General features: G+C 41.2%; 1 protein-coding gene across 5 annotated transcripts in view; it reads left to right on the forward strand.

Moving 5' to 3' along the window:
- rai14 (retinoic acid induced 14) overlaps window positions 1–26,097 on the forward strand; it is a 59,208-nt gene that overhangs the window by 7,865 nt on the left and 25,246 nt on the right. For all 5 annotated transcript variants that reach the window (XM_084047675.1, XM_084047674.1, XM_084047677.1 and 2 more), the window contains exons 3-6: window positions 21,189–21,319; window positions 24,017–24,105; window positions 24,592–24,656; window positions 25,600–25,657. In XM_084047675.1, coding sequence (XP_083903801.1) covers window positions 21,189–21,319; window positions 24,017–24,105; window positions 24,592–24,656; window positions 25,600–25,657 — 343 coding nt within the window. The remainder of the gene's footprint in view (window positions 1–21,188; window positions 21,320–24,016; window positions 24,106–24,591; window positions 24,657–25,599; window positions 25,658–26,097) is intronic.

Here is a 26,097-nt window from a genome sequence, read left to right on the forward strand (position 1 = left end):
TCCAGTTCCAATTTTGCCTGCTCATTTCTTAGTGTCATCACTTCCAATTTCACTTGTTTAATCTATATCCTGATTGAGTTCTCTATCCTGATTGGATAAAATTGGAAATGCAGTTTCTGTTTTATAAAGAGCTGGAGAGACAAGGAGACTCCTTTTACTGAACAAACAGAACTAGAATGTAATATGTCATCCCGACACTTTACCAAATTAATTCATACACAATATTAAATATTAGATTGTGAACATTTAGAGAAGACATATTTTTATGTTGGTGACCCCTGGGTTAGAGGAGTGTACGTGTTACCGGAAGTTTGTAGGTTTGATCCCCTGGACAGTCGAGGACAAATGTGGGAGAGGAAATGAATGAGTATCACCCACTCCTCTCACCGTAGTGTCGTTGAGCAGAGCACTTCTTCCAAGCTGTTCCAGTGGAGTTGCTCAGTGGCCAACATTAGAAACCCTGCACTCACGACAGCGACTTTGTTGCTATACAGGTATCGCCAAGTCTTTTCTTTGTGATATTGGAGCTTTCTTTTTATATCAAACCACTACATGGACCCCGAGCATCCCTATTCTTGAGGGAAAATAGCCGATCTAGAAGCTTGTTGTGGGCTTGTACTGTAGATCTGGCATTTGGGAAAAAGAGCAGACCAAGTACAGAACCAAAGGTCAACAAACAAACAAACAAATACAACATTAATTTACACATCACTGATGATAGTGCTGTCAAACAAGTCTATGAAGCAATCTATGAAAAAGTGGAACCTGCAACACGATTTTACACAATATGTAGTGGGGGCCCTGCTTCATCTCTTTCTGCTAAGGGGTCCTTGGCCTGAAAAATGTTGAAGACCCCTGACCTATATAGTGCAACAACAACAACATTGTTTCAAGAACATTTTAGGGCAAGAAATAGGCCACACAGTTGCTATTCATTTGATTTTAATTTTATATTCACAACATCTAGTTTAAAGTTTGTTATTTGTGGCCTCTGAGCAGTATAGTCCTAGTTGTCAAAGTATTTTTGATTGATTAATTGACTTCTTTATTGACATATTTGCATGTGCAAGAAAAAAAACACCTGCATACAATAGTCAAAAGGATGAACACAAGAAAGCTGGAAGGCTTATTTCCATTGTGGTCCTTTCACAGATGGTTCAATACACAACAGTAATACATATTTAAAGGTGATATATCTATATATTAAAAGTGATATATCTAGATGATGTTACAATTAGGGTATAGTTATGAATAGGTCCTGCCATCATTCAGCCATCTTTTGTGTGAAGATTTAAATTGTCCTTTGAGACCATGGATTTGAGACTTTTAGGAAGCTCATTCCACATGACAGCTGCTGAGTATAAGAACGTGCTCTCACCCTTACCGCTGTTAAATATGCATGGTACAAAGTCTGTAGAAAAGTAAAACAAGTATGTGTGTAAAGTATGTTTCATGTTGGCTCCTATAAGTTTGATTACCTACAGCATAATGAACAAAATAAACGATTTGTCCTGTGGTTTGTGGCAGTGACATTTCCATTGATATTTTCGCCAAATGCATGCATATGACATAAAATAATTGCTAAAGTTCAACATTACTCACTTTCTTTGTTGCCAAGTCGCAGTGATATTGTCACCAGACATCTCACAGCTCCATGTCACTAAGGGTAGTCCCCCAGCTACCATTGGAAATGAATGACTGTCTGCCATCCGCTTTGTCTCTTGTTATCACTGACGGTGTGACCACATCGTGAGACTGTGGTTGTACTGGGACGTCACGTTTCCAGGTGTGAATGTGAACAACTGCATGGGTGAAGCAGGGCATTGGCTGAAAAAGAACACTCGTGCTCAGCAAACCTACCATGGGTAACTGAAGCAAAAGTAAAATTCACGGTCATAGCTACAATATGACTCTCCTCAAAACACAGCATGTTTACTTCTGAGCCAATAGTCATCATTCCATTGCACTTTTTATAAACCCCATAATCAAGGGTAATAGAAAGAAAATTTCTCCTTGATTCTATTTTGGGATTTGTGTGTCAGTGATAGATGCGCAGGAATGAGTTCCCCCCACACCCTCCCATTCATTCTCCAACAAAACGAGAAGCAGGATGCCTACACAAATAGCTTCTTTTTTTTAATGTAGTTGGGCATTTGCCAGATTGGCCTTTGTAAATGGAGTCACTGTTTTAGCTGGGGTTCAGAAATATTTAGTCAAATCTCTGCTAAATGTTTCACTCTCAGGACCCTCCTCCATACTAGCAAGCTGAATGTATCTGGCAGCCAATGTACTACACTCAAATGTCTCTGAGAAAGAGGCCTAAATAAGGTAGAGATTTCTTAACCAGACAAACCCTAGCGTCCCTATTCTAAGCATGTCATAATAAGCAAACATTCCATGAAAATAGGCAAAGGGATTTGGTGTAGAGGGAAGAAGGAGGGGGCCAACTACGGACCCCTGGGGGACCCCGGTCAATAAAATATATAGGGTTTAAGTGGTTAAATGCTTCAGAAAATCTGGTATGGGATTGGATATTACTGACATGATATTCAGTAAACACTGTAACAACACTAGTGATATGAATGATGACTAGCTTCAATTTACTATTAACCCGAAGTTGTTTAGTTTAGAGGTCCTGCTTCCTTGACTAGTGTGCTGCACTGGATTCTATTACTGAAAGTTCTAGAGGCAATTGTCTGTACTATTAGAGCATTGGAGGGATGCCGAAGTGAAAATGAAGGTCAGGTTGGTAGAAGATCAGTCAGGTTCTCTGAGACTTAATACATGTGTGCGCGCGTGCAAACTAACAAACTGCCAGACAGAGAAGCTTGGCTTTTTAGAGCGGATATTGTGAATGCCCCATAGAAGTGTGAAAATTATAATTGTGAAAATACATTTGAAAGCTGAAGGCCATAACTTTCATGTTCTTCTGACCAGGATTCAAACCTAGGCCCCTTGCAGAGCACGTTTGGGAAGTCAAGTTGTTTTCATTTGAGTTTCATGCAATTACTCTTCTCAACCAGTAGTGGTCCTACCCAAACACAGGATGTAAATGTCTCAATAGAAGAGCAGGGAGACCACCTCCAACCATCGCAGTCATGCAGATTGGTCTAAATGCCATTTTGCTTTAAAACGTAAAATCCAAAAGGTTTCACATAGCACAAAAGGTTAACAATAGAACAACTCTACCTCCTGGACTTTGTCATGCAGTGTCTAATCAGCAAAGTTGTATCATGCTCTGATGTTTTATTACGTGAAAGATTGCAGATGCCTGCCAATGCCTAGGAATAAAGGAGAGCATGCACTCTGCTTCATCAGGCACAATGCGCAGGTGTGTAGCTATACAAGGTCAGGGTGAAACAAAATAATTATGTAAACCACATTAACCCCCTGGCGTCCCTATTTTTGCCTTGCCATTATAAGCAAAAGATTTTCAAAAATGAAATTTCTTACAAAACGTAATGTGAAGTTTGTGAATTAATATTTATTTAATGTCTCAGAGTGTAACTGACTTTGGATAGGTGGACTACTTTAAACTATCGCTAAACTATTGCAGAGTGACCAGATATTTTACCTGGGTTACACCATCTGATAATCCTACTTGAATGTTGTCAAACATGACTCATGTAGCCTACCGGACCGGTATATTAATCCCGCTAATGTTTCAGCACCGCGGGCGTCGAAAATACAGCTTGTCTTGACAGCGTGCTCGGGCATGGATGTACGCTCCAAGCTGGTTGAAATTAAAAGGCTAGAATAAAGATACAAGGATTCGTCAGTAATGTCACTGTCATGTGGAAGTGTTTCAGACTTAACATAGGCTGTATCAAATTCCATCAATGCACACTTTGGTTGAATGACATTTGATTTATATGACATTTAGCGTTAGCCATGCACTGCCTAACTACTAATGAAATTGGAATATATTTACTATCGATTATTTATTTGACAGCCCTAGCGTAGTGTGTGTCTGTGTGTATCATTTCCTGTGTACATGAATGTGAGTATAGGTCTGTGTCTCTTGTGTGTGGCCAAATTTATTGGGCATATTACATTTGGTGCTTTTTTGTGTGTGTGTGTGTGTGTGTATTTGGGTGAGTGGATTTAAGAAACTGGCAGGCATTGTAAGATGGTTTCTGGGAATAGTTTTTGGCTAGCAGCCACAGACTTACAAGGAGACAGACATTCTTACTGTATATACTCTGCTCCTCCAGTTACCAATCAGCTATGTTCTTAGTCTTTACACAGTCACTTCCATGGTACAATCAACATCAGAAATTATTCCTTTGTTGCTTTATGTTTATTTGACTGTTTTGAGTTCAGATACCTTTCGATGAGCATTTACCATCGTATTGTACCGTCTTGTACTTTATTACCCAATTTTGACATACTTTTATGGTCTAAATCATCTATAAAAAAACGTATTAATCGATAATGACAATAATGTTTAGGCTATTTGCAGCTCTTATGAACTGTGTTGTTCTTGTTGCACCCAAACACAGTACACACATTATGTATTCTTACTATTATCCCATAGTACATCACCTGTGTACTCTATTATCTGTCTACTCAATTATCTGTTTACTCATTATCTTTTTACTCCATTGTTGACAGTAGTCTACTAGTCGTAGTATTACCCTGCACCCAGCTCTACACATGGTTACCCTACTTTACCCTACTCCCCAGCTGTTAGACTGAAAGGGATTACACACACACACACACACACACACACACACACACACACACACACACACACACACACACACACACACACACACACACACACACACACACACACACACACACACACACACACACACACACAAAGCTGCATTCATCTTTCTACATGGAGTTGTGCAGTGCAGTTACAACACACATCTAAACACACACATTAGGCAACAATTCAAAACAAACACACACTCCCCTTTTATTCAGTGTTTCAAGATGTGTCTAATTGATGTGTGCGCTTGTGGATTATGCTGCCCCTCTCTCTCTCCAATTACAGACATTCTCATGGCTTAAAGGCTGTTCACACCTGACCAGCATGATAATGATGACGATAATACTGTGAGCATCCACACTGATGTTGTCGTTATAGTTGTAGTGTGGACTCTGCTATCTACTTGAGTTAGGACAATTTTTTTTGACGTTATAGTTAGAGTGAATTTTGTTCTTGGTGTGGACTGTGGCCGGCCCATTACAGCTTGCCGGTCTTCATTTATTCTCTATTGGCTATGTGTAGCCTGGCAGCCAAAGAAGGAATTTTTGCCACTCCAGATTGGAATTAGATTCATTTTTATCAATTCTGAACTGCAAAAAAACACATGGAAACCAACTTTTGCTAATTACATTTGTGGTTTGAAGAGAAACTAATCTGATTTCTAAAGATGTGCCGGCTCATACTACTCTGGACACTCGGACACTGAAGCCTGGTTTATGCTTCATTATGATGGTGTCACTTGCTGAAAATAGCCAAATGAGTCGCATCCCAATGCATTTTGAGCTTGATCTGCTATTTTGACATGTGATACCATCGTACAAGTTAAGCATTATTCATACATCATACTTATGTCGTTACGTCTTTACCACAGCAACCAATGTAGATACTGTAGGTCGATGATGTTTGAGTAAACAAATCCAATCTGATCACTTGCAAATAAGTCACTTCTAAAGATCGTATTTGAAAAATTAATTGGATTTGCCTGTAATATGAACAAAGCCTTTCAAAGCCATCTACACCTTGAGTCACACTTAAATTTTAAGCAGTCATGTTGCCTCTGAAACATGTAAAATTGATAATTCTTTATTGCCTTGGTGGAGTTGTTGGTGCATTGAATACAATATATGTATATGTAAATATATATATATATATTCTTTTCACTAGATCTTTGTTCACAAAATCACTCTTACAATCTCAATAAGTCTCAACATATGTGTAAAAAAGAAGAAAGAATATATCACATTATGGAATCAAACATTTTGTAATGCAAAATATAAATGTCTCAGCTAGGGTTTGTTTATTTGATTTGGCTTGGCTTTGCTAGGTTTGGCATGGAATGGTGTGGTGTGGTTGTGTGTTGTAAAAGGGTATTAATGCTGTTAAACCTTTTGGAGCAGCAGAGGTTTAATCTGGGGATCTAAGAGAGGGGGAGCAGGGATGTACAAGCATATGTGTGTGGCCATGAGAGAGAGAGAGAAAGAGAGACAGACAGAGTGAGAGAGAGAGGGTGAGTGAGTGAGAGAGTTTGTATGAATGTGTGACTATGAAAGACACAGTTTTCCCCCCAAATATATTAGTGTATTGTGTTCCATTGATATGTTTTCTAACCTAATTATTATTAAACTATTAATATGGGTCTACGTGGACCCATTGTCAGCCTTCTGATTGGTGCCTGTGACTCCCTGACTGACCAACCAGCAAGCTCCTTCCGTAAGACGAAGTTTAAAATGGAAATTAAATACATTAAATATCGAGGTAACTTAATCTTGAACAAAAACATCAACATTGTCTTATGAGCATTTATGATGAGCGTCACCCGATACAGCTGGTTCTGAACTGTAATAAAAGCAGATATTTTTGTTCCATACCATAGCTTTGCATGCCATCCCAGGTGTTTGCCGTCTTACCGTTTGGTCCAAGTTCAGACAACTAAGACTCTACCTACTGGATGGTTAGTGGTAATTGTACTTGCGACTGTTTGGTCAGCAGGTCTTGAAAAAATGTGTCCCACTACACAGTGAGCCTGAGAGAGGATGGACAGAACATGGTCTGTAGCTAGTTCAAAGTGATGAAAGAGGAAAGAAAAAGGGAAATGGCTTAGGACTTGTTTAGACATGGATCCAATTAAAGCAGGAACAGTCCATGCTGGCTCTTTATTTCTTATCTCCTGTTTACATGAACTAGTACAGACATATGGACACTTGGACAGGGAAACCCAGCATTCAGCAAATAAGTTGGGAACTAAGGACTGTGTGCGTGTGTGTGCATTGTCCAAGTGCCTACATTTAAGGACTTGGGTGTGTCATTTTATTTGAAGCTTTTATGTTACTAGTAAGTCCAATGTGTAGCGTGCCTCACCACACTGGCAGAGTTGTTTGCAACATTGAGAGCTGGATGAAGAGAATGGTGTTTCACAAGACTGAGAGCACAGGTACAGACTTAAAAAAGTGCCCTCCTCAGAGCGCAGATCTCCGCCAGGCCTGGTTGCTTACCCAGGGCTGTGTTAGTCCTGGGGTGCAGCTGTCATGACATGAGGAAATAGAGTGCGGGTGAAAATAGAGTTTGTACGACAGACAATGCAACTGTTCACGTTTGAGACACTGTGGCTATGGGAAGAAGTGAAAGCGCTGTTGGAAGTGCACTCTATAGAGGCATCTCAACATGCAATTCCAATTTGGGCATGATAGGATGGTGTTTTTTGTGTAAGAAATAGGCCCCGTCATAAATTGTTGAAGGCATTTACAGGCAAACGGTATAGTATCAAAAACATGTTGACAGTCTGTTGACAATGACTGAGATGTAAGGTTGGGGATACTGACATGTAAGGAAGAGACCATCTTAATGGATAGAAAAGGAACAGTGGTGCTGGGGAAGAGAGATGATTACATCTTGTTGCATTTACAAGACGCTAGAGGGCCTTCAAAAGAGATTAGGTAGGGCATTGGTTCTCAAAGTGGGGTCCGGGGACCCCCAGGGGTCCTTGGGGAGGTTCCAGGGGGTCCTCAGCAAAATGTGTCGGTACAGAATGACAATCATTTAATTTCTTTGGGAAAAATATAGAAAATGTTTGGAAACTTTTGAATCATTTTGAATGTATTAACATAAATCTTCTCTTCTGGGGGTCCTTGGCACAAAACGTTTTCAGATGGGGGTCCGCGGGCAAATACATATCAATTTGGGGGTCCTTGACTTGAAATTCTTTGAGAAGCACTGAAGTAGGGTTCCCTTGCTCAAGGGCACTTCAGCATGTATGCCTATACAGTCCCTTGTCCTCACTCCAATCATCTCCCCTTTCTCTGTGAGTTAGGTTCATCAGAGATAGGCCTAGTTCAGTTAAAGATCTTTATGAGAGGAGACTGTTTGGCTTTGAGCTGGTAAGCTTTCAGTTTACTTATGAGAACAGTTTTTGCTGCCAGGCATTTGTCAGATGTGCTTTTAGTCTTTTTTTCTGTTTTGTTATTTCAGCCTGTATTTTAGCCCAGTGATTTAGCGAACCAAAATGAAAGATAGGTTTACGGATCTCCAAAGTGTCTGAGTGGACCTAATGGTGCCTGTGTCTTATGTCTTGTGTTTTATCAGCCAGAGCAGGGCAGAAACCTTGTGCTCTATCTATTCATCTTTTTATGTTTTCTTTTCATAAATGAATTAAAAACATTGTTGTATGCAATACTTTCTCACCCCAAGAAGTCAACCGGGACGGACATCTCAAGAAGTCAAACGTTGACTGGAAGGGGGGGGGGGGGCAACTACGTCACATGTTGACTAGGGGGAAGATGATTTTTTATTCTGTCCCTATTGGGACATAACTCGAACACCGCTGAGTCGTTTCAATTGGAACGCGCCACCGTCGTTTTAACAGTTTTTTTGCAGACCCTTGGCATCACCCTTTTACGTCTTGGGTTGGAGAACTGCACTTCCGCATTCCTGGAGTGCGGAAGTGACCGGTAAGGCACCGTTTGACTGAAAGGGTACCCTCTTTCAGTCACCTTTTGACTTCTTGGGATGTCCGTCCCAAGAAGTGAGACAGTGTTGTCGTATGACAGTGTCGCACAAAGGTAGTGAAAATAGCCCATCCACAACCTCACACGGCGTCACATCGCGATGCATAGTAAGGTTGTATAGATCGTCTATTTTCTGTATGTTTTTTACTTTTGGAACTATATTTCTGCCTATAATGACATGGCCAAAATAGGAAAGCCAGGTTGTAAGTGGTTAAGTCTGTCTGTGTGTATTATAAACATGTAACCAATGAAAAGTATTAACATGAGTTTGTGACAGAATTCTTTTTTCCTTTTTCCTTTTCCTTGTGAAGATTGCCAATCTGAATCTATGTGTGTACACCTACGCATTTTGTGCACACATGTGCAGGCTTTCAGTTACATTTTGATTTCTACAGAATGTGGACACTGTATGTAACTGAGGGAGAGGTGTGTGTTTTTCCTATTACTGTACATTAACTCTCTCAGTAGCTGTTAAGTGTTGGAGTCTGGGTGCTTTCCAAGTCCAACACTGTTTATTTATAGGGCAGGATAGGCTATTTTTGTGTCAGCAGGAAGTGTTGCGTGACGACTATTTTTACTGGGGCCTTCTAACAACCACAACCAACTTATCATGGACTTTTACACGAATCCCCCAGCTTTAATGAAGTAAGCACCTTGAGGCAAGCAAGAGTCTTTAAATGTTTTCAGATGGAAGTACCCTGTACTTACCCAGTTAAAGTTGTGTTTTTTATTGAGTTTGATTTTTGTTTAGTCTTTACTCTTTGCTGGTATTTTGTTCCACCAATCCCAACCAATCCCACTGAAGCACGTGGAATGTTCTGGAATAAAGAAATAAACAAATAAATACATCAATAAACTAAAAGGAAAAATGTGTTTGAAAGGAATCTAATGTTTATATAAAGGTTCTATCATTAAGCAGTGTGGTAATCCCTCAATGTTGATGCAGTGTGACTGCAAATATGGCCTATCTTCTAATCTAGATCATGAAACTAACTTTTTAAGCTTAGCTAACCACATAAGTCCTGTTTTCAAAATTGAAATGGTTTCAATTCAAAGTTGTCCAAAAACAGCTGCTATTTAGCTGCTATAAACTGCTATTTTTGAAAATACAAGATAAAATAAAAAATACAAAAATGGAATGCGTAAAATAGGGACACCGGGGTTGAAGTGGTTAACTAACATTTAAAGTTGAGTCAAAATGTGATAATTAGATGATAGACGATGTTATTGCTGCTGTGTCGCCTTCCTGTGCAGTCCAGAGTGGACAGCATTGTGAAATAGACGAACACAGTGTTCTGTGGTCGCAGTGTTCTGTCTCAACATCTTTCCAATGTGAGACCAACCATCTGCTCTTTGTTTAACAGCCATGTCTACCAAAGTCTCACTCTCTTATTCTGGGTTAGAGTTTCAGAGGCCACTAAACTGTTGTCGTGTGTGTGTGTGTTAGTGCACGTGCTGTGCGTGCATATATGTGTGTGTGTTTGTACTGGAGAGGGCAGTAAGCAGTTTCAGCTGTGGCGCTAGAGAAAGGATGTATTGTTTAGGGACATTTGAGCATCTGCTTTGTTGTAGATAAGCGGTTTGAAGTTCGCAGCCGTCACTGATCAAAGAGCTCAAATACAGTAGACACGTAGCTCATTTGTGCATGTAAAATCCTCAATGTTAATTTAACTCAGAAGAGTGTACAAATGGAACCTAACAGATCTGTTTTTTGTACACTGTTCTAAGTGAAATTAACGCTAAGGATTTGTATTGTGAACACACACACACACACACACACACACACACACACACACACACACACACACACACACACACACACACACACACGTGTAACGCCCGGGATTTTAACCTGGGTCTTCCGTGCAGGAAGGGACTCTATAGCTAAACAGCTTTTGGTCTTCAGGCAGAGTCTCTGAGGCACTCTGCTACACACACACACACACACACACACACACACACACACACACACACACACACACACACACACACACACACACACACACACACACACACACACACACACACACACACACACACACACACACACACACACACACACACACACCTCTCTGTCTCTCACATCCCCTACGTACTGTACCCTATTCCTCTATCTATACACAATATCCTCTTTCTGTCATATAATGAGCAGTGCTGATGTTATTTGTTTGACTTTCTCGCCCGCCCACCTAACCTAATTTGCCTCTCTGTGTTTATTTAGTTTTATCTCTCATCTGCACAGGTAATCCCTGAGGTCTGACAGCATTTTGTTCTTTATGTTAGAGGAGACAAGAGCCATATTCTGGTGTATACTATTTTATGTGAACTGGGGCATCAGATGATTATAGCAGACATTAGACTAGAGTCATGGTGTTCCATAATAGTCCTATGTCCGTACCCACTTGGAATACCAAGTGGGATAAAAGTTGTGAGTTATTAAAGGTAGGGCAAGAGATGAGGAATATCTTCAGATAATTGCATACCTCATTATGTACATTGTCCATATAATCGGCTTTCTTCATATCATTATATGGAAATTGCTTAAAAGAAAAAGCTCTGAAAAGGTGACTGTACAGGTAACACAATGGAATTGCACAGTTGAGGAAGTAGCTAGTTGTACATATTGACAATACTTGATACAATATTGGCCTACCTAGCGTTCAAAACCAGTTTGCTCTGGAGGCATTTTTACTGTTAACTCAAACTGTGAAATTAACTATATATTTATGACAATAGTGTCCCTGTATCTGTTTATATGGAGCTTGGTGAGTTTACCAGGTTGAACTTCTTCCACGCCTGAAATCACTGCCTTGAGTATGGAAAAGGTGGGGGTGGGGTGGACTTAGCTGTTCAAACACCTTATTACATTTATATAATATAACTATTTGTTTATGAGAATGCCAAATTATAACTTCTAGTCCATACCCGGCAGTGTGCACAGCCAAACTATATGCATGACGAGACGACAGATCCCATAGCCCGAACTCAGAATCTCCGGTGTTTACACAAAAACGCTAATAAACAGCTTACATTTTGGGAAATTGAAAAACGGGCTACCTCACTGTCTGCATATGCTAATGGTCAGTGACCGTGTGCAAGTTCAGATCAATTGCTCAACCCACTGAGGAGAAAAATGCGGAACAGACTGAATGACGGACAGAGGTTTCCTTAACATATAATTGGATAAGTACAATTTTACTATTATTAGAATTTCCAGCATTTAAAATGATCTGTCACCTTCAAAAATATCTGTTTACATTTATTTCCTGGTCTCAGTCTTAGACTGTAAAAATGGAGGGTCCCAGAGATTTAAAAAAAACAGCAACAACAACAACAACATTAAATGGTAGTCTGTGGCCTATTGCATATCAAATTGGGGGTCCCTGAAATTAAAAAGGTAGAGAATCACTGTTCTACTAGCACCACCATGGTCCAGCTACAGTGCAGGCCTTGTGCAACCAAAGTATGCACAATCATTTACTTTTTGTCTGCCATTCTGTTTCTTTGTAGTGATCTGTACTCACATGTTTGTCAGTTTGCTAATCCCGCTGTTCCTCAGTAGCAGAAAAAGAGTAGTTTCTGTACACAGTAAAATGAAATGGACCGTCCATTTTTACACTGTTAAAATAATATTTAGCATTTACCGTAGACCATCACAATTATACAAACTTTACAGTTGAGTTCAGACAATCTCACTTTATTAAACATTTCGAACAATATTGAAAGTACTGTAAACAAGGAGAAAGAAGAAAGATATTTAGTTAGTATTTATTTAGTATTTGTGCAGACCTAGTCGATCCATACCCCTTGTCAAGGCAACTCCCTCCAACTTCCATGCCACCCAAACCAAACCAAACCAAACCAATAAACAGATCATCAATATATTATTGGTTCTAAAATTCTGTCTTTTATACAGACAATTTGTCAAGCAGTTTAAGGGGTGATTTAGTCTCTTCCCAGGAAATGTAGCGGGATTTCTTACATAAATGTTTTCTTATTGATCTCCATCTCCTTTAAAGTGGCTGAACTCTACAAACATAAAGAATGTAGCAGAAGGAATGACTGCTTTCCGGTCTTTGTTTGTTTTTCCTTCAGAGAAATGGAGGTTCAGAGGAACAAGAGAGCCATTCCAGAGCAGCCATATGTACTGTATGAAAAAAAAGAAGAAAAAGACATTAAATAATATTTAGGTGCGCTTTTATGAATGTCCCAACATTGAGCTCATAGCTTTTAGTGATGGTTGTATGATTTCAGATACATTGTTTGACAAATAGAGGAAGAGTTTGAGGAAGAGATCAGGATAGACATATTTTGAGACGATTGATATGAGGAAGAATTGATAAACATCTCTGTTAAAAAATAAAATAACATTTGGTTGTTGTGCGACATATGTCCAACGTGAAAAAAAAGTGTCAAAAAGTGACACATCTCTTTCACCAAGCTCTCTCTCTCTCTCTCTCTCTCTCTCTCTCTCTCTCTCTCTCTCTCTCTCTCTCTCTCTCTCTCTCTCTCTCTCTCTCTCTCTCTCTCTCTCTCTCTCTCTCTCTCTCTCTCTCTCTCTCTCTCTCTCTCTCTCTCTCTCTCTCTCTCTCTCTCTCTCTCTCTCTCTCTCTCTCTCTCTCTCTCTCTCTCTCTCTCTCTCTCTCTCCCTCCCTCCCTCTCAAAAGATTTCAGTCAAAGATTTCAAGATAAGTTGAAATGGCAAGGATTGATATTCTTAATTGTGTTGTTGATTTAGGGAAACAATTGGAACCCTGAGGGGATATGAATGAAAATCTTTCTCTCTATCTCTCTCTCTGCACATTTCCCTCCATATTCACTATTCTTTCTTTCACTGTCTACTTCTCTATTTCAATACCCGTTTGGTTCTATTTCTCTCTTTGCTTCCCTGCCCCTCTGCCCAGCAGCCTCTGGCCTGGACAAACAGGAAACACTTAGTGTTATCAGCAGGCTCTCTGTGTGTCTTAATGAGTGTCAGGCCAGAGACGGAGAAGAAACAAACACTACTGTCTGTCCACACCCCGATCCCACTGTAAACACACTTATCAGAGAGAGAGAGAGAGAGAGAGAGAGAGAGAGAGAGAGAGAGAGAGAGAGAGAGAGAGAGAGAGAGAGAGAGAGAGAGAGAGAGAGAGAGAGAGAGAGAGAGAGAGAGAGAGAGAGAGAGAGAGAGAGAGAGAGAGAGAGAGAGAGAGAGAGAGAGGAGAGAGAGAGAGAGAGAGAGAGAGAGAGAGAGAGAGAGAGAGAGAGAGAGAGAGAGAGAGAGAGCGGGGGAGATGTCCATTGAATTGCTGGGATGTACTGTACAGCAGTGGTTCTCAACCTTTTCAGCCTGTGACCCCCCAAAGCAATCATATTTGAACTGGGGCCCCCCCACCCCCCCCACCCCGATAAGCATTTGGAATTGTAAGAGTTGAGGCATTCACTTTTGTTTGACTCGGTTCCACAGATAAATATTGTGAAAATAGCAGAGCTTGTAGATTTTTTTTCCTCTTTCTTATATAATTTGACAAATTGGCCAATGTTTGACCAGTTTTTATAGTATAGTTTGTTGATTAATTCTGATCCAGTAATGGTCTTTTTTAAATTTTGTTTAGGTTTTAAAAAGGTCTTAAAAGTCCTTAAATTGTCACTTCACTGTCATCTGCCCCCCCCCCCCACAAAAAAAAAAAAGAAATCATGTGGGGACACAGTTTGAGAACCACTGCTAGTACGTTAGTGGTCTTACTGTACTGGTTTAATCTCCCGATTAGTGAACACCCCCCACCTATTATCTCAAGGGACCCATTACAGAGTTATTAATGGGTGCACACGTTGGCTAACCTCATGCTGTTCAGTCGGCCTACTGTACCTGCCAATGCAGTTTCCTTGCCAGTCCAGACTAGGCTCCCAGTACCCAACACTGGCACATACTGTCCAGGGGTCATATTAGAGCTCATGTACAGTGATTTACAGTGGATTGTGGATTAGCTGTTGTTCCACAGTTCTTATTAGTACAGAATTTTCTCATTTGGGCCATCAATTCTCTTTGTTGGAAATAGGGCTAAATACGATTGTAAGGCATTTGGTATAGATTTAACGTGTTTGAAATGTTCTACTATGCATGAGTTATTATATGCCATTATGTGTCATCCCCAGATGACACTGTGTCAGTGACTAGCTACACCTGTAATCCATCTTCTTCAAAGCAAAACTTGAAGTATTTCGATAGCAGCCTATTAAATCTTTGTTTCTCTGTCCTCTTTTTTTCTTTTTTGGGCCGATTCCTCTGCGTACGCGGTGGTACGCGTACCACAGGTTGAGAACCACTGGTCTAAGCTAACATTGAGAGCTGACCCAGGACCTTGCCCCGGTCCTAGTATTTATGATGTTTTGGAAAGAGAGGGTAGATATAGCTATCAAAAACAAGGTCTGGAACACATGTGACCACAAGCTGTAGCACAGAGGGAATGTCTCTCTGAGCGTTTAATGCTCCATACTGACTGTAATGGTTCTTGAGTAGCCTATGTTTCTGTAGATGGAGAGGACACCTGAAAAAAACAGTTTGGGGGTTTAATACTACTCAACCAACTAGTACATTATCTAGAGGATGTGCTGTACATGCCATCAGTAACAAGCACAATATAGATGCATTTCTGGCTCAGAAAACGCTCTCTGTGCGCCCACTTTCTGTCAGGCTCTACACACACACTCTGATATTATTCCACCTCTGTCAGCACCATTATCGCATCAGCCTTCCTAGGATGCCACTAGCTGTGTGTGTGTGTGTGTGTGTGTGTGTGTGTGTGTGTGTGTGTGTGTGTGTGTGTGTGTGTGTGTGTGTGTGTGTGTGTGTGTGTGTGTGTGTGTGTGTGTGTGTGTGTGTGTGTGTGTGTGTGTGTGTGTGTGTGTGTGTGCGCCTGTGTGTGCCTGTGTGTGCCTGCCTGTACGGGGCTGTCGTTGAAACTAGAGCAGTGCATTCCGCTCCACTTAAACCTGTCCATTACAATGCAGGCCAGTGTCACACCGTAGATGGCCCTTTAGTTTAGTTCAGGCTATAATCAACACACAGGCCATTAAACAGGGGCACCTAGAGCACCATGCATTGCCATTTCTCTGTAGCTGTGGTAACTGAGGGTAATTTGTGCTTTAGACTTGTCTAAGAGCATTGTTTGATTCCCAGTCCAAACTTTAGTCCCAGTAATGAATATACAGATGGTTCTTTCTTATTATTAAAGGAGACTTTATTAATAGAGGAGATATGGACAGGTTTGTTGTGGAGGAGTCGAGATTGTCAAGGTTTGAAGGGGTGTATCCCCCCCCCCCCAAAAAAGAATTGAGAAGATGAGATAATCTTTGTTTAAGGGTCTGTGTCCACAGAAAGCGCATTTTTTAAAGCTGCCAGCGCTTTTCAATACATGATTGTATTATTTTTTGGATATTTTTGGGGCTTTTCTGCCTTTATTTCGATAGAACAGTGTCGGTTAACAGGAAATAGGGAGAGAGTAGGGGATTGACATGCAGCAAAGAATCGAACCCAGGACTTGCTGTCGGGCTGCATCAGAGCCTATAATAATGTGGTATGCCCCATAACCACTCAGCCATCGCTCCTCTTCACAGCGTTATGTTTCAGCGCTCTTGGCAACCAGCGTTTGCTGAGCGTAGCACCCCGGGCGCCTCGAGTAGAAAATAGTTACGCTTTTGACATCAAAGGCAAAGACCACTTTCCGAAGCAGAGGACAGCACCTGTCAAACACTGAGCGGCGGAGTCTCACTCAGTGCATGTGCAGTGCTCTGGACTTGATGTCCAAAACGCTTTCTGTGGTCACAGCCTCTAAAGGTGTTTGGATACACTGCTCGTTCATGATATGTCACACTGTCATTGGTTCTCAAACTTTTTCGTGCCAACAAGGACCCCCAAATTGACATATATTTGGCCATCTAAAAATAATTTGTGCCAGGGACCCCCAGAAGAGAAGATTTGTGTTAAAAAATGATACATTATTCAACATTTTTCAAACACTTTCAATGCTGTGAGCTTGTAGATCTGCTATTTTTTAATAGCGAACTTATAAACGGATAAAGTGGTTAAAATGATTGTGACGCTACATTAACTACTTTTGCTGGGGACCCCCTGGAAGGAACCGCCTCAAATTACCCCTGGGAGTCCCCGGACCACACTTTGAGAACCACTGCTCTAAAGGTATTTGGATACACTGAAAGATTTTGTCCGTTCATGACATGTCACACTGTGTGACATGATTTAGGCAAAACAAAGAAGTCGTAGCCCCGATACAAAAAATATTTTTAATATCTAAAGCAAACCTAACACTGTTATGTGAAAAGGGTCAAATCATGATAATCCACCCATTCAGACAGTGCAAGCTGAATTGAGGGTACCTGTCACATTGTGCAATGAAACTATAGACCAATTAATTGTTTACTAACATTGAGACTGGATGCGCAGGTGATTGTTTCACGCAATCAATTTCCAACCTGTTGTTTCGGGGTGCGCTAGTTTCAGCACATCCCAACCCCCTGTTGTGTGTTGGCTAGTGAGGCGCGTCCTAGCGAGACCTGATAGAATGGGTTTCATTTAGCGCATACTGGTTGCACGCATACTGGTTCTTATCAGTGTGACGTCGTCTGTTAAGGGGTCTATGTCCTCTGTCTGCCAGCGTGTGCCGGGAAATGTCCTACTTCCAGAAAAACAAAAACAATGAAAGACGGGAAATTTTTACCCAGTCTTGACTTGACAGAAGAGAACAACATGAGTTGGCAATTCTCCAAAGGGAGCTGATAATAGCTACATGCCATTTTCACTAGTGATTTATTCCCTGTGATTTAACTTGTGAAACATCTGACACCTGGCAGCCAAGCTGCACGAACATGGCCCACATTTTCTGACGGTGTGTTGTAGCCATAGATGACCAAATATAGTTTTAATCTTCCAATGTGTTTTGTATTGTATGTATTATGTATTACTGATGAATTGAGTACAATGGTCCTGGGGCTTTTTGTGTTATCCTTTTAGCATAACCTTTGACTGTACTACCTGTTCTGTTAACATTCTTTGTTAATAAAGTATTCAATCAATCAATCAAAGCTGTTCCCATACTGCTAGTTGAACTGAGGCAATCAGGGTGAAAATGTTTGAGAACCAGTGCGCTAGATATGATGAGTCACTGTAATCTTATCTGCTTGGAAAGTCTTTCCTATCTGTCTATCTATCTATCGCCACGGCTACTTCCCAGTGTGTCATGTTGGAGTACCAATCATTATGATGGACACTAACAGCCTCGTGTCTGACCTCCCTGCTCCACTTTCACTGGCCCAACATATGTACACGCACGCACGCACGCACGCACGCACGCACGCACGCACGCAGAACACCTGCAGTTGCTTTGCTGTTTCTAATGCAGTTTAAGTACATGCTTACGACGTGCCATGTCTGCCTGCATACCTACGTTTGTATGTTTGCTATGCACACGTTTGTGGTTTCAAATGGTGTTTTCCCAAGGTTCCGTATCCTGGGGTGTTATACTGTAGGAATACTGAGGGCCTGCTAAACCCGAGGTGTGATATTCTCAGGGTGCATGAGTCTTCCCTTACACCACCACTGGTTCTCAACCACCAGGTGTCTTGGGGGGGGGGGGAGGAGGTTCCAGCGGGTCCTCAGCTAAATGATTGATAGTTTCAGTTGGTCAGCCAAATGGGTTATCGGCATATACTGTAAGTGATATTACACTAATTGTGACTACCGGTATATAAATATGACTATTTGGCGGTCCTTTGCATGGAAAAGTGTGGAAACTCCTGGGTTAGACAGCGGACAAAGGCAGGAGAAATTGATATTAGTTTCTGGCTTTAGCATTGAACCTGTACAATGAGGTTGAGAATCAGTATTCACACCTTTCTGGAGTTTTCTGCCTTGTATGATCAATTAGTCTATTATAAATTTATTTTTGTGTTGATTCATTGATATTTCCATTTCCATTCTCCATTATCCTACACGAGCAACATAAAGTTGGTTATTGGTTCTAAATATGGATATATTTTCGGCCAATTGCCCAGCCCTACTGCAGAATCACTGTGATGTCATCCAGTCCTTTCACTGTCGACCTGTGACCTTTCACCTCAGTGATGGAGGGGATGTTTATAGCCGGGCGTTTTTTCCACAAGCTGTGCAAAACGTATCGCAGCAACAGCCTTTGGGTGTATGCCACCGAGGCTATTTACACCCATCATGTATTGCTATGCTTGCTGGCTTATATTGCTGCGCTGAGCACTTTATACTGTACTGTATGCCAAAATAGCTATTTGTGGAGTGGAGAGAGGCTTTGCGCTCCTCATCATGTGTAGGTCAGTAGGCTATCAGGTCAGATCTAATACTGTACTGCATCCTAATAAGTCCAGACTAATGGTACAGGGTGGTGTCACTGTATCCCCGGGGGGGGTTCCCCTCTGGTCATTCATTTATTATGGCCGGTGTGGATAGGTTTGATCCCTGCTTCTGGTCAGACTGAATACAATAAAATACATGAATTTCGTAATGTTCAATAATATCACCATTTAACAATTTAATTCAAAATGTGTGTTAACCACACACACGCTGGTGCCCCTATTTTGGGCAAATTTGTAAAAAAAAAAAAAAAAAAAGAACATCTTAGCCCAAATAGCAGATGTACAAGCTCGGATGGGCTTAAGGGCTTAAAAGAAAATGTACCCCCCTCGGTTTCTTTTAAGAAATAAAACCCTGTTTTCACTGATGGTTGAGTTGACTAACGTGCTTGCCAGGGAACGCAATCGTTCTGATACCATGCTGTCAACTAAAGGAGTGGAGGATTTTGAGCACTAGCCAGTTGTGTGTCATCATGTGCCATTTTCCATCTCTGTTTCTTGCTGGTAAGCAGTACCAAGTCATGTCAGATGCGTGGGATTGTAATATTATTGACATACTTCCTGTTTGATCAGCTTTCTACAGGCCATTCCCTCTTGTCCTCACTACACTGTATGATAGAAGAAGTACAAGAGTAGAATGAGGGAGGATGTACTGTTGACTCCCTAAAAATAACATTATGTTTAATCTATGATCACTTTGTGGTTTGTTGTTGTAGGTTGTGTGCCCACAAATCCTCGTTTGCTTAGATATTTTGTGTTTCATCTTGTTTTTAATAACTTTCAAACAGGCGTCCCTATTTTGGGCATGTCAATATAGGTGAAAATGTTAAACAATTTGAGACAAAAAAACGGTTCAAAAGATTTTTGAAAATAGTGACTTACAAGGTCACAATTCGTCGCATTGCGATGCGTTGAGCTTTGTTCGCTACTAGAAAAGGCTATTTTTGTTGTAAAGAGCTGTGTTGAGCACAGTTTCTTGCTGTGTAGTGTAGTCTATAGTGTGTAGTGTGCGTTCAGACTGTTAGACTGCCTTTCTATGAGGTCATGGTTGAAACACTCCAATAGCTTAATACTCTCTATCTCAGCGCAAGCTGTCAGCAATATAAATTAGGCCCTGTTAGCTTAGCTCTGTGCGGGTGTGTGCATGCACCCACACACACCTACGCACGCACGGTGCTCACACATGTGCAATTATTTGTGTACAGGTCTGTCCAGTGCATTCTTCTATAAGCTTAGATGTTTTTGTTGTTGTTACTCCATAGCCAAGGCATAGCAGTAACAGCAAACAGAGCGCTGTGTGTGTGTGTGTGTGTGTGTGTGTGTGTGTGTGTGTGTGTGTGTGTGTGTGTGTGTGTGCGTGTGCGTGTGTGTGTGTGTCTGTGTGTGCGTGCTCATGTGCGCACATCGTGTATTTGTGTATGGGATTGTGTGCGTGTGCGTGTGGCCACACACATGCACGTAAGTGCACACGTGTTTTTGCATGAGCTGCTACAACAGAGCCAAAATAACATGTTCTTATTTTTTGGGAGCATTACTAACATTCAGAGCATCTCAGCCATTCGCCTGAGGTTAGTCTAATGTGTGAGTGAATGTCTGCACACAGTATTTGATTTGTAGGAATGTATATTCATCATCATGAGTTAGAGTGGAGGGTTGATGTAGAATGTTTTCTTTGTAATAGGAGTCACATTTTTCACTATGCCATGTGTAGATCTCTGGTTCTGAATGTGGGGTTCAAGGACCCCCTGGAACTCCCTCAAGGACCCCTGGGGGTCCCCAAACCCACATGCTGAGAACCAGCTAAAGTAAGGAACCACATGGATCCTCATGGGTCTGTAACTCCAAAAGTATACAAAACACTCTCAGAGTTAAATTAACACTGAGGATGTTATAGTGTAGATTGAGATCCCTGAGAAAAAAAAACACATCAAATTTGTCATCAAGTTTGAGAATCACTGGTACATAAGTCATTCTCATCACTTTCTGTCCCCTTTCTCCCCCTCTTATTTCTCCTTCCTTTCTCCCACCGTTCTTTCTTCCTTTCTCTCCTCTTCCTGTGTCCCCTTCTTCTCTCTCACCCATCCCAGACCCATGAGTGGAACAAGAACGACGAGCGTCTGCTGGCTGCGGTTGAGCATGGCGAGGTGGAGAAGGTGGCATCGCTGCTCGCCAAGAAGGGTGCCAGCTCCGTCAAGCTGGACAGTGAGGGCAAGTCAGCGTAAGTAGCCTACTCCAGGTGATCACAACAGAACAAGAGCCGTGGTTCTGGTAGACATTGTGTCATCGTTAAGGCTCATTTTTTTACCGCATGCTTACTGCTAAAACGCCCCTAATGAAGGTCTTGTGAAGAAAAACATTGTGCCTATTAACCACTTCTGTATTTCAGGCCTGTAATTAGTTATGGGCGAAAATGGTCAGAAATGTCACAAAATAGCTGATCTGCTAAGTTCATAGTTGTGAGCTTGTAGATCAGCTATTTTGGGATTTTTTGATTAGAGCTCAATTGGTTAAAGTAGCCTACACTACTTTATTTCTTTATTTGTAAGGGACCATGTACAATATCAAACATAGATGTTGCCATTTGATGTATTGTACCAGATTTAGCCTCAGCTCATTTCCATCTGCAGTCCCTTGGCAGGTTACAATTAATGCACATATAAACAGCACAATCCACAACCTAGCAACACGTACAGCACTTCATGACAGATAATAGGCAATAGAAGTACAAGTGAAGACTGTGTGTGGGATTATTCAGAATGAGACTTTACTGGAGGATGAATGATTTGGTTGTGATACTTAAGCAACATAATATAGTAGACATTTGCCAACTAGTCTGAACTCTGAAGCCAAATTCTTCTCACGCTAAGTCAGTCCAAATCTTATCAGCGTGTAGATTGTGTGTGTGTGTGTGTGTGTGTGTGTGTGTGTGTGTGTGTGTGTGTGTGTGTGTGTGTGTGTGTGTGTGTGTGTGTGTGTGTGTGTGTGTGTGTGTGTGTGTGTGTGTGTGTGTGTGTGTGTGTGTGTGTGTGTGTGTGTGTGCGCGTGTGTGAGCGAGCGCTGTGGTACCGTCCTGAAATGGCCTCTATAGACCATGAGATCATCGCAGCAGCAGACTACAGCCTAGCTTTTATGGTTGCTTTTTTAAAGTTTTTGTTTTCATTGGTCCATTTTTTCCTCCTCTTTTTCTTTTTAGAGTAGTAAAGATAACCACACAAATAACCATGTATATAAAGATACTCAAATTATCCAGACAAAATGTCACAAGTTCACACTGGAATCACCTTTTAAGTGATGTCAGGAAAAGAGGTGCCATTATACACTTAAGCCTAACTCCAACATGGAACGAAAATGGCATACAAGCAGCTTGTTAATCTGCTATTTCGGCTGCACAACACCGGCGTACACAGTGTATAGGCCATTTCTGAGACGTTTTTACCTACAGTATAACAACATGCTCATAATGGGGATGCCATGTTAACCTTGTGGAAAAACATCTTTGTGAACTTCCTCACTGTAGTGTGGAAGGCAGTTTGCTATTCATTTGAACACTTGTATGCTCCTGTTATTGACATTATAACAGTCATGGTCTTATCTACACATGCAGCACATTGATTAAGTCATGGACAAACAAAGAAAGGGTGAATTATGGCTTCAAATTAAGGGCACGCTGCTCAAAATAAACAAATAAATAAATGGAATCATGTGGATTTTGGGTTACACATTGGAACGGCGTGGCTCCAATGTCAATCTCAGACTTAATGTGTTTGGTCTGTGATGTCAAGTCATCCATGATGTCAGTTAACTCCAAATGTGGATTTCAGCCCGATCAGAGCCTCATTGACTTCTATTATAAAAGTTTGGTGCTGATGATCGATCGGTACAGCCGTTTGCCAGATTAGCTCCACACACTTAAGACACAGAAAGGAGGCGTTTGCCTCAGTAGCCGTTTCTGCCCAACAGCGGCAATTTTAGGTTGGTAAGTGCTAAAAAAGAAAGTAATAATTGTGACCAAAGTCTTTTATTTTTTAACCCTCTGAGACACTTAAAAAGCAATAAAAAGAGTATGAAGGGGTATATTGAAAATAATATATTTAATTAAAAAAGTGATACAGTATGACTTTAAATGAACACTGAGGATTTGGTGGTTTACAAACGGTAAGCTCAGAGGCAGTCTGTGCCTCATTGTTTGAGAGAGTTGATAACACGGAGGCCCGGTGTTAATATTTGACCTCTTTCTCCTCTGAAACACAACACCCACTGACCTGAATGTGTTCAACGGCTGCTCACTGTTCCACACACGTGAAGAAATAGAGGGACACATGTATTCACCCTGACGCACGCACGAACGCACGCACGCACGCACGCACGCACGCACGCACGCACGCACACACTATACACAGTTATTTGGAACCTCTGTATTCCAGTCTTTTCAGGACCCACAAAGGAGGAGTCTACAGTGTCTCTATGGTGATAAAACCTGATCGAAAGGCGTGTGTGTGTGTGTGTGTGTGTGTGTGTGTGTGTGTGTGTGTGTGTGTGTGTGTGTGTGTGTGTGTGTGTGTGTGTGTGTGTGTGTGTGTGTGTGTGTGTGTGTGTGTGTGTGTGTGTGTGTGTGTGTGTATGCAATGTATATGTATTAATGCAGTTGTGCATACAGTACCATTTTGTGAACTCAAAGGGGTTGCATTAAAGGAACCTAAACCTCACATGCATGTCATTATAGGGGAACATTTTAACCCATTTTCAGAAGATAGCAGATGTAAGGTGTTTTAAGCTTGTAGATCGGCTATTTTAATAGGCATTTAAATGGTTAAATCTTATTCTTATTCACAAAACTGGAAAGATCATGTACAGTATGTATTTACTTTTTAACTGTAATTCACCTATTGCTGTGTGTGTGTCTGTGTGTGTGTAGTCTTCATGTTGCAGCCACACGTGGTCTGACAGACTGTCTCTCTGTCCTCCTGGCCCATGGTGCTGACTTGTCAGTCACAGATGGAACAGGTATACTCATATTGCCTCCTTGGCTATATCATAATGTATTTTTTATTCATTTAAATTATTATTTATAATTATTTATATTGTGTACAAGCACACTGTGTATTGCTGACTGATACACCTACATACGTATTAATAAGGTGCCTTCTTTTCATAATTCCGAGACTTCCGATACAGTGGCACATGGCCTGTATAAAAATGTGTATAAAATACAGCCAGTCAGTCAGTGTTTATAAGCTCAACTTTTAACTTTAGATATTTTATTAACTATATAGCGTTTGAATGTACCTGATGTGGCAGATTTTTATCCTTTTATTGGTGGTTGTTTATTTCTGCCTTTTGAGTTGTATGTCTTGTTTATTATGCATATGGTTCTATGTTTGTGATTTTAGCTAGCTCCTGGTCTGTGTAGTACTTTGGTCGAACAGAGTTCTTTTTAAATGTAATTTAATACATTTGACTTGACTAAAATATGTCTTGGTTTTTCATTAGGTTTCAGTGCTTTACACCTGGCTGCCAAAAACAACCAGCAGGAGTGTGCCAAAAAGCTCATCCAGGTACCATAATGAAGGATGCTTAGAAAAGTCTCTAAAATAAATGATGCTCTGTGTACTTGGTCATGTGCATATATGGGACCAACCGACTTCAAACTCGTCTCGTGCATAGGCAACGACTTGAGGGAGTGCGGTGCCCGCTGACGAGTTGTTTGGATATGCGGTTGTCCAGAACCGCTGATCCGACCGATGTGTCCATACAGATAGGCATGCCAATATATGGGTATGGGCATAAACTAATGACATCAGGGATCTCCATATATGGGCCTAAAAGGGACACAGACAGACGGGTACAACGGGTACTCTGACAAAGCCCCCGACACTATGACTCAGACATATCGGTCGGTTCGGCGGTGCGAGTCGTGCGACGTAGGTGTTTTCAAATGGGGCTTAAGTGGTTCATTCATAATGTATATTTTTGTACATTTGAGTCCCGAGGAGGCACCTACTTTCTCTCGAGCTAAAAGGTTTGAGAACCCATCCTCTCTAGAACACAAGAGTCTGATTTTCTTCTCTGTTCAGCCAAATGTTGGAGATCGATCTACACTGGTTCATTTATTCCATCTGCTGACACACACACACACACACACACACACACACACACACACACACACACACACACACACATACACATACACAGGCACACACACTACTTCCTGCTGTGCTCTGCAGACCTAACAGACCCATGACGGTCAGCAACAGCCCAGCAACAGCCCAGCAACTTGCGCGCTGCTGAACAACACTTGTATACACACAGACACACACACACACACACACACACACACACACACACACACACACACACACACACACACACACACACACACACACACACACACACCCTCAGCAAACCAAACCTTCACTTATGAGCATGAATTTTACTAAATTACATTCAACCAGTTTTATATGTTTTTAATATGAGCCCTGTATCTGTTATTTCCTCCAGAGTAAGTGTGCAGTTGATGCTCTGGACAGCTCAGGGAAGACCGCTCTGCACCATGCTGGTAAGGGTTTAATTAACCCGTTACGACCTGAGACCGATTCCAAAAATGTCTTCTAAAACCTCTAACTCTAAAACAGTTTTATGAAAAACGTATGTTGCTATATCAATGGTGCTCAAACCTTTTCATGTCAAGGGCCCCCACAATTTTTATGTATTTGGCCACCGACCCCTATCTCAAAATATTTTGTTCCAGGGATCCCCAAAAGCAAAGATTTGAGTTAAAAAATGTAAAGCCAAAGTATAAAATATGGTTAAAGTGGTTAAAATCTAAAATGACACATATGCTTTCCCGATTTCAATGGATTCATTAAAGTGCGGCACTTGATTTGGTTTATTTTTTGTGTTCATTGTAAAATCCACAGTGTGAATGTACCTCTGAGAGTGGTACAAACGTTAGGTTATAAACCCGTAGGAGTCCATTTGGTTCCTAAAGGCCATACA

This window comes from Gymnoscopelus microlampas (assembly GCF_963454915.1).
Source record: "Gymnoscopelus microlampas genome assembly, chromosome: 21".
Taxonomy (NCBI): domain Eukaryota; kingdom Metazoa; phylum Chordata; class Actinopteri; order Myctophiformes; family Myctophidae; genus Gymnoscopelus; species Gymnoscopelus microlampas.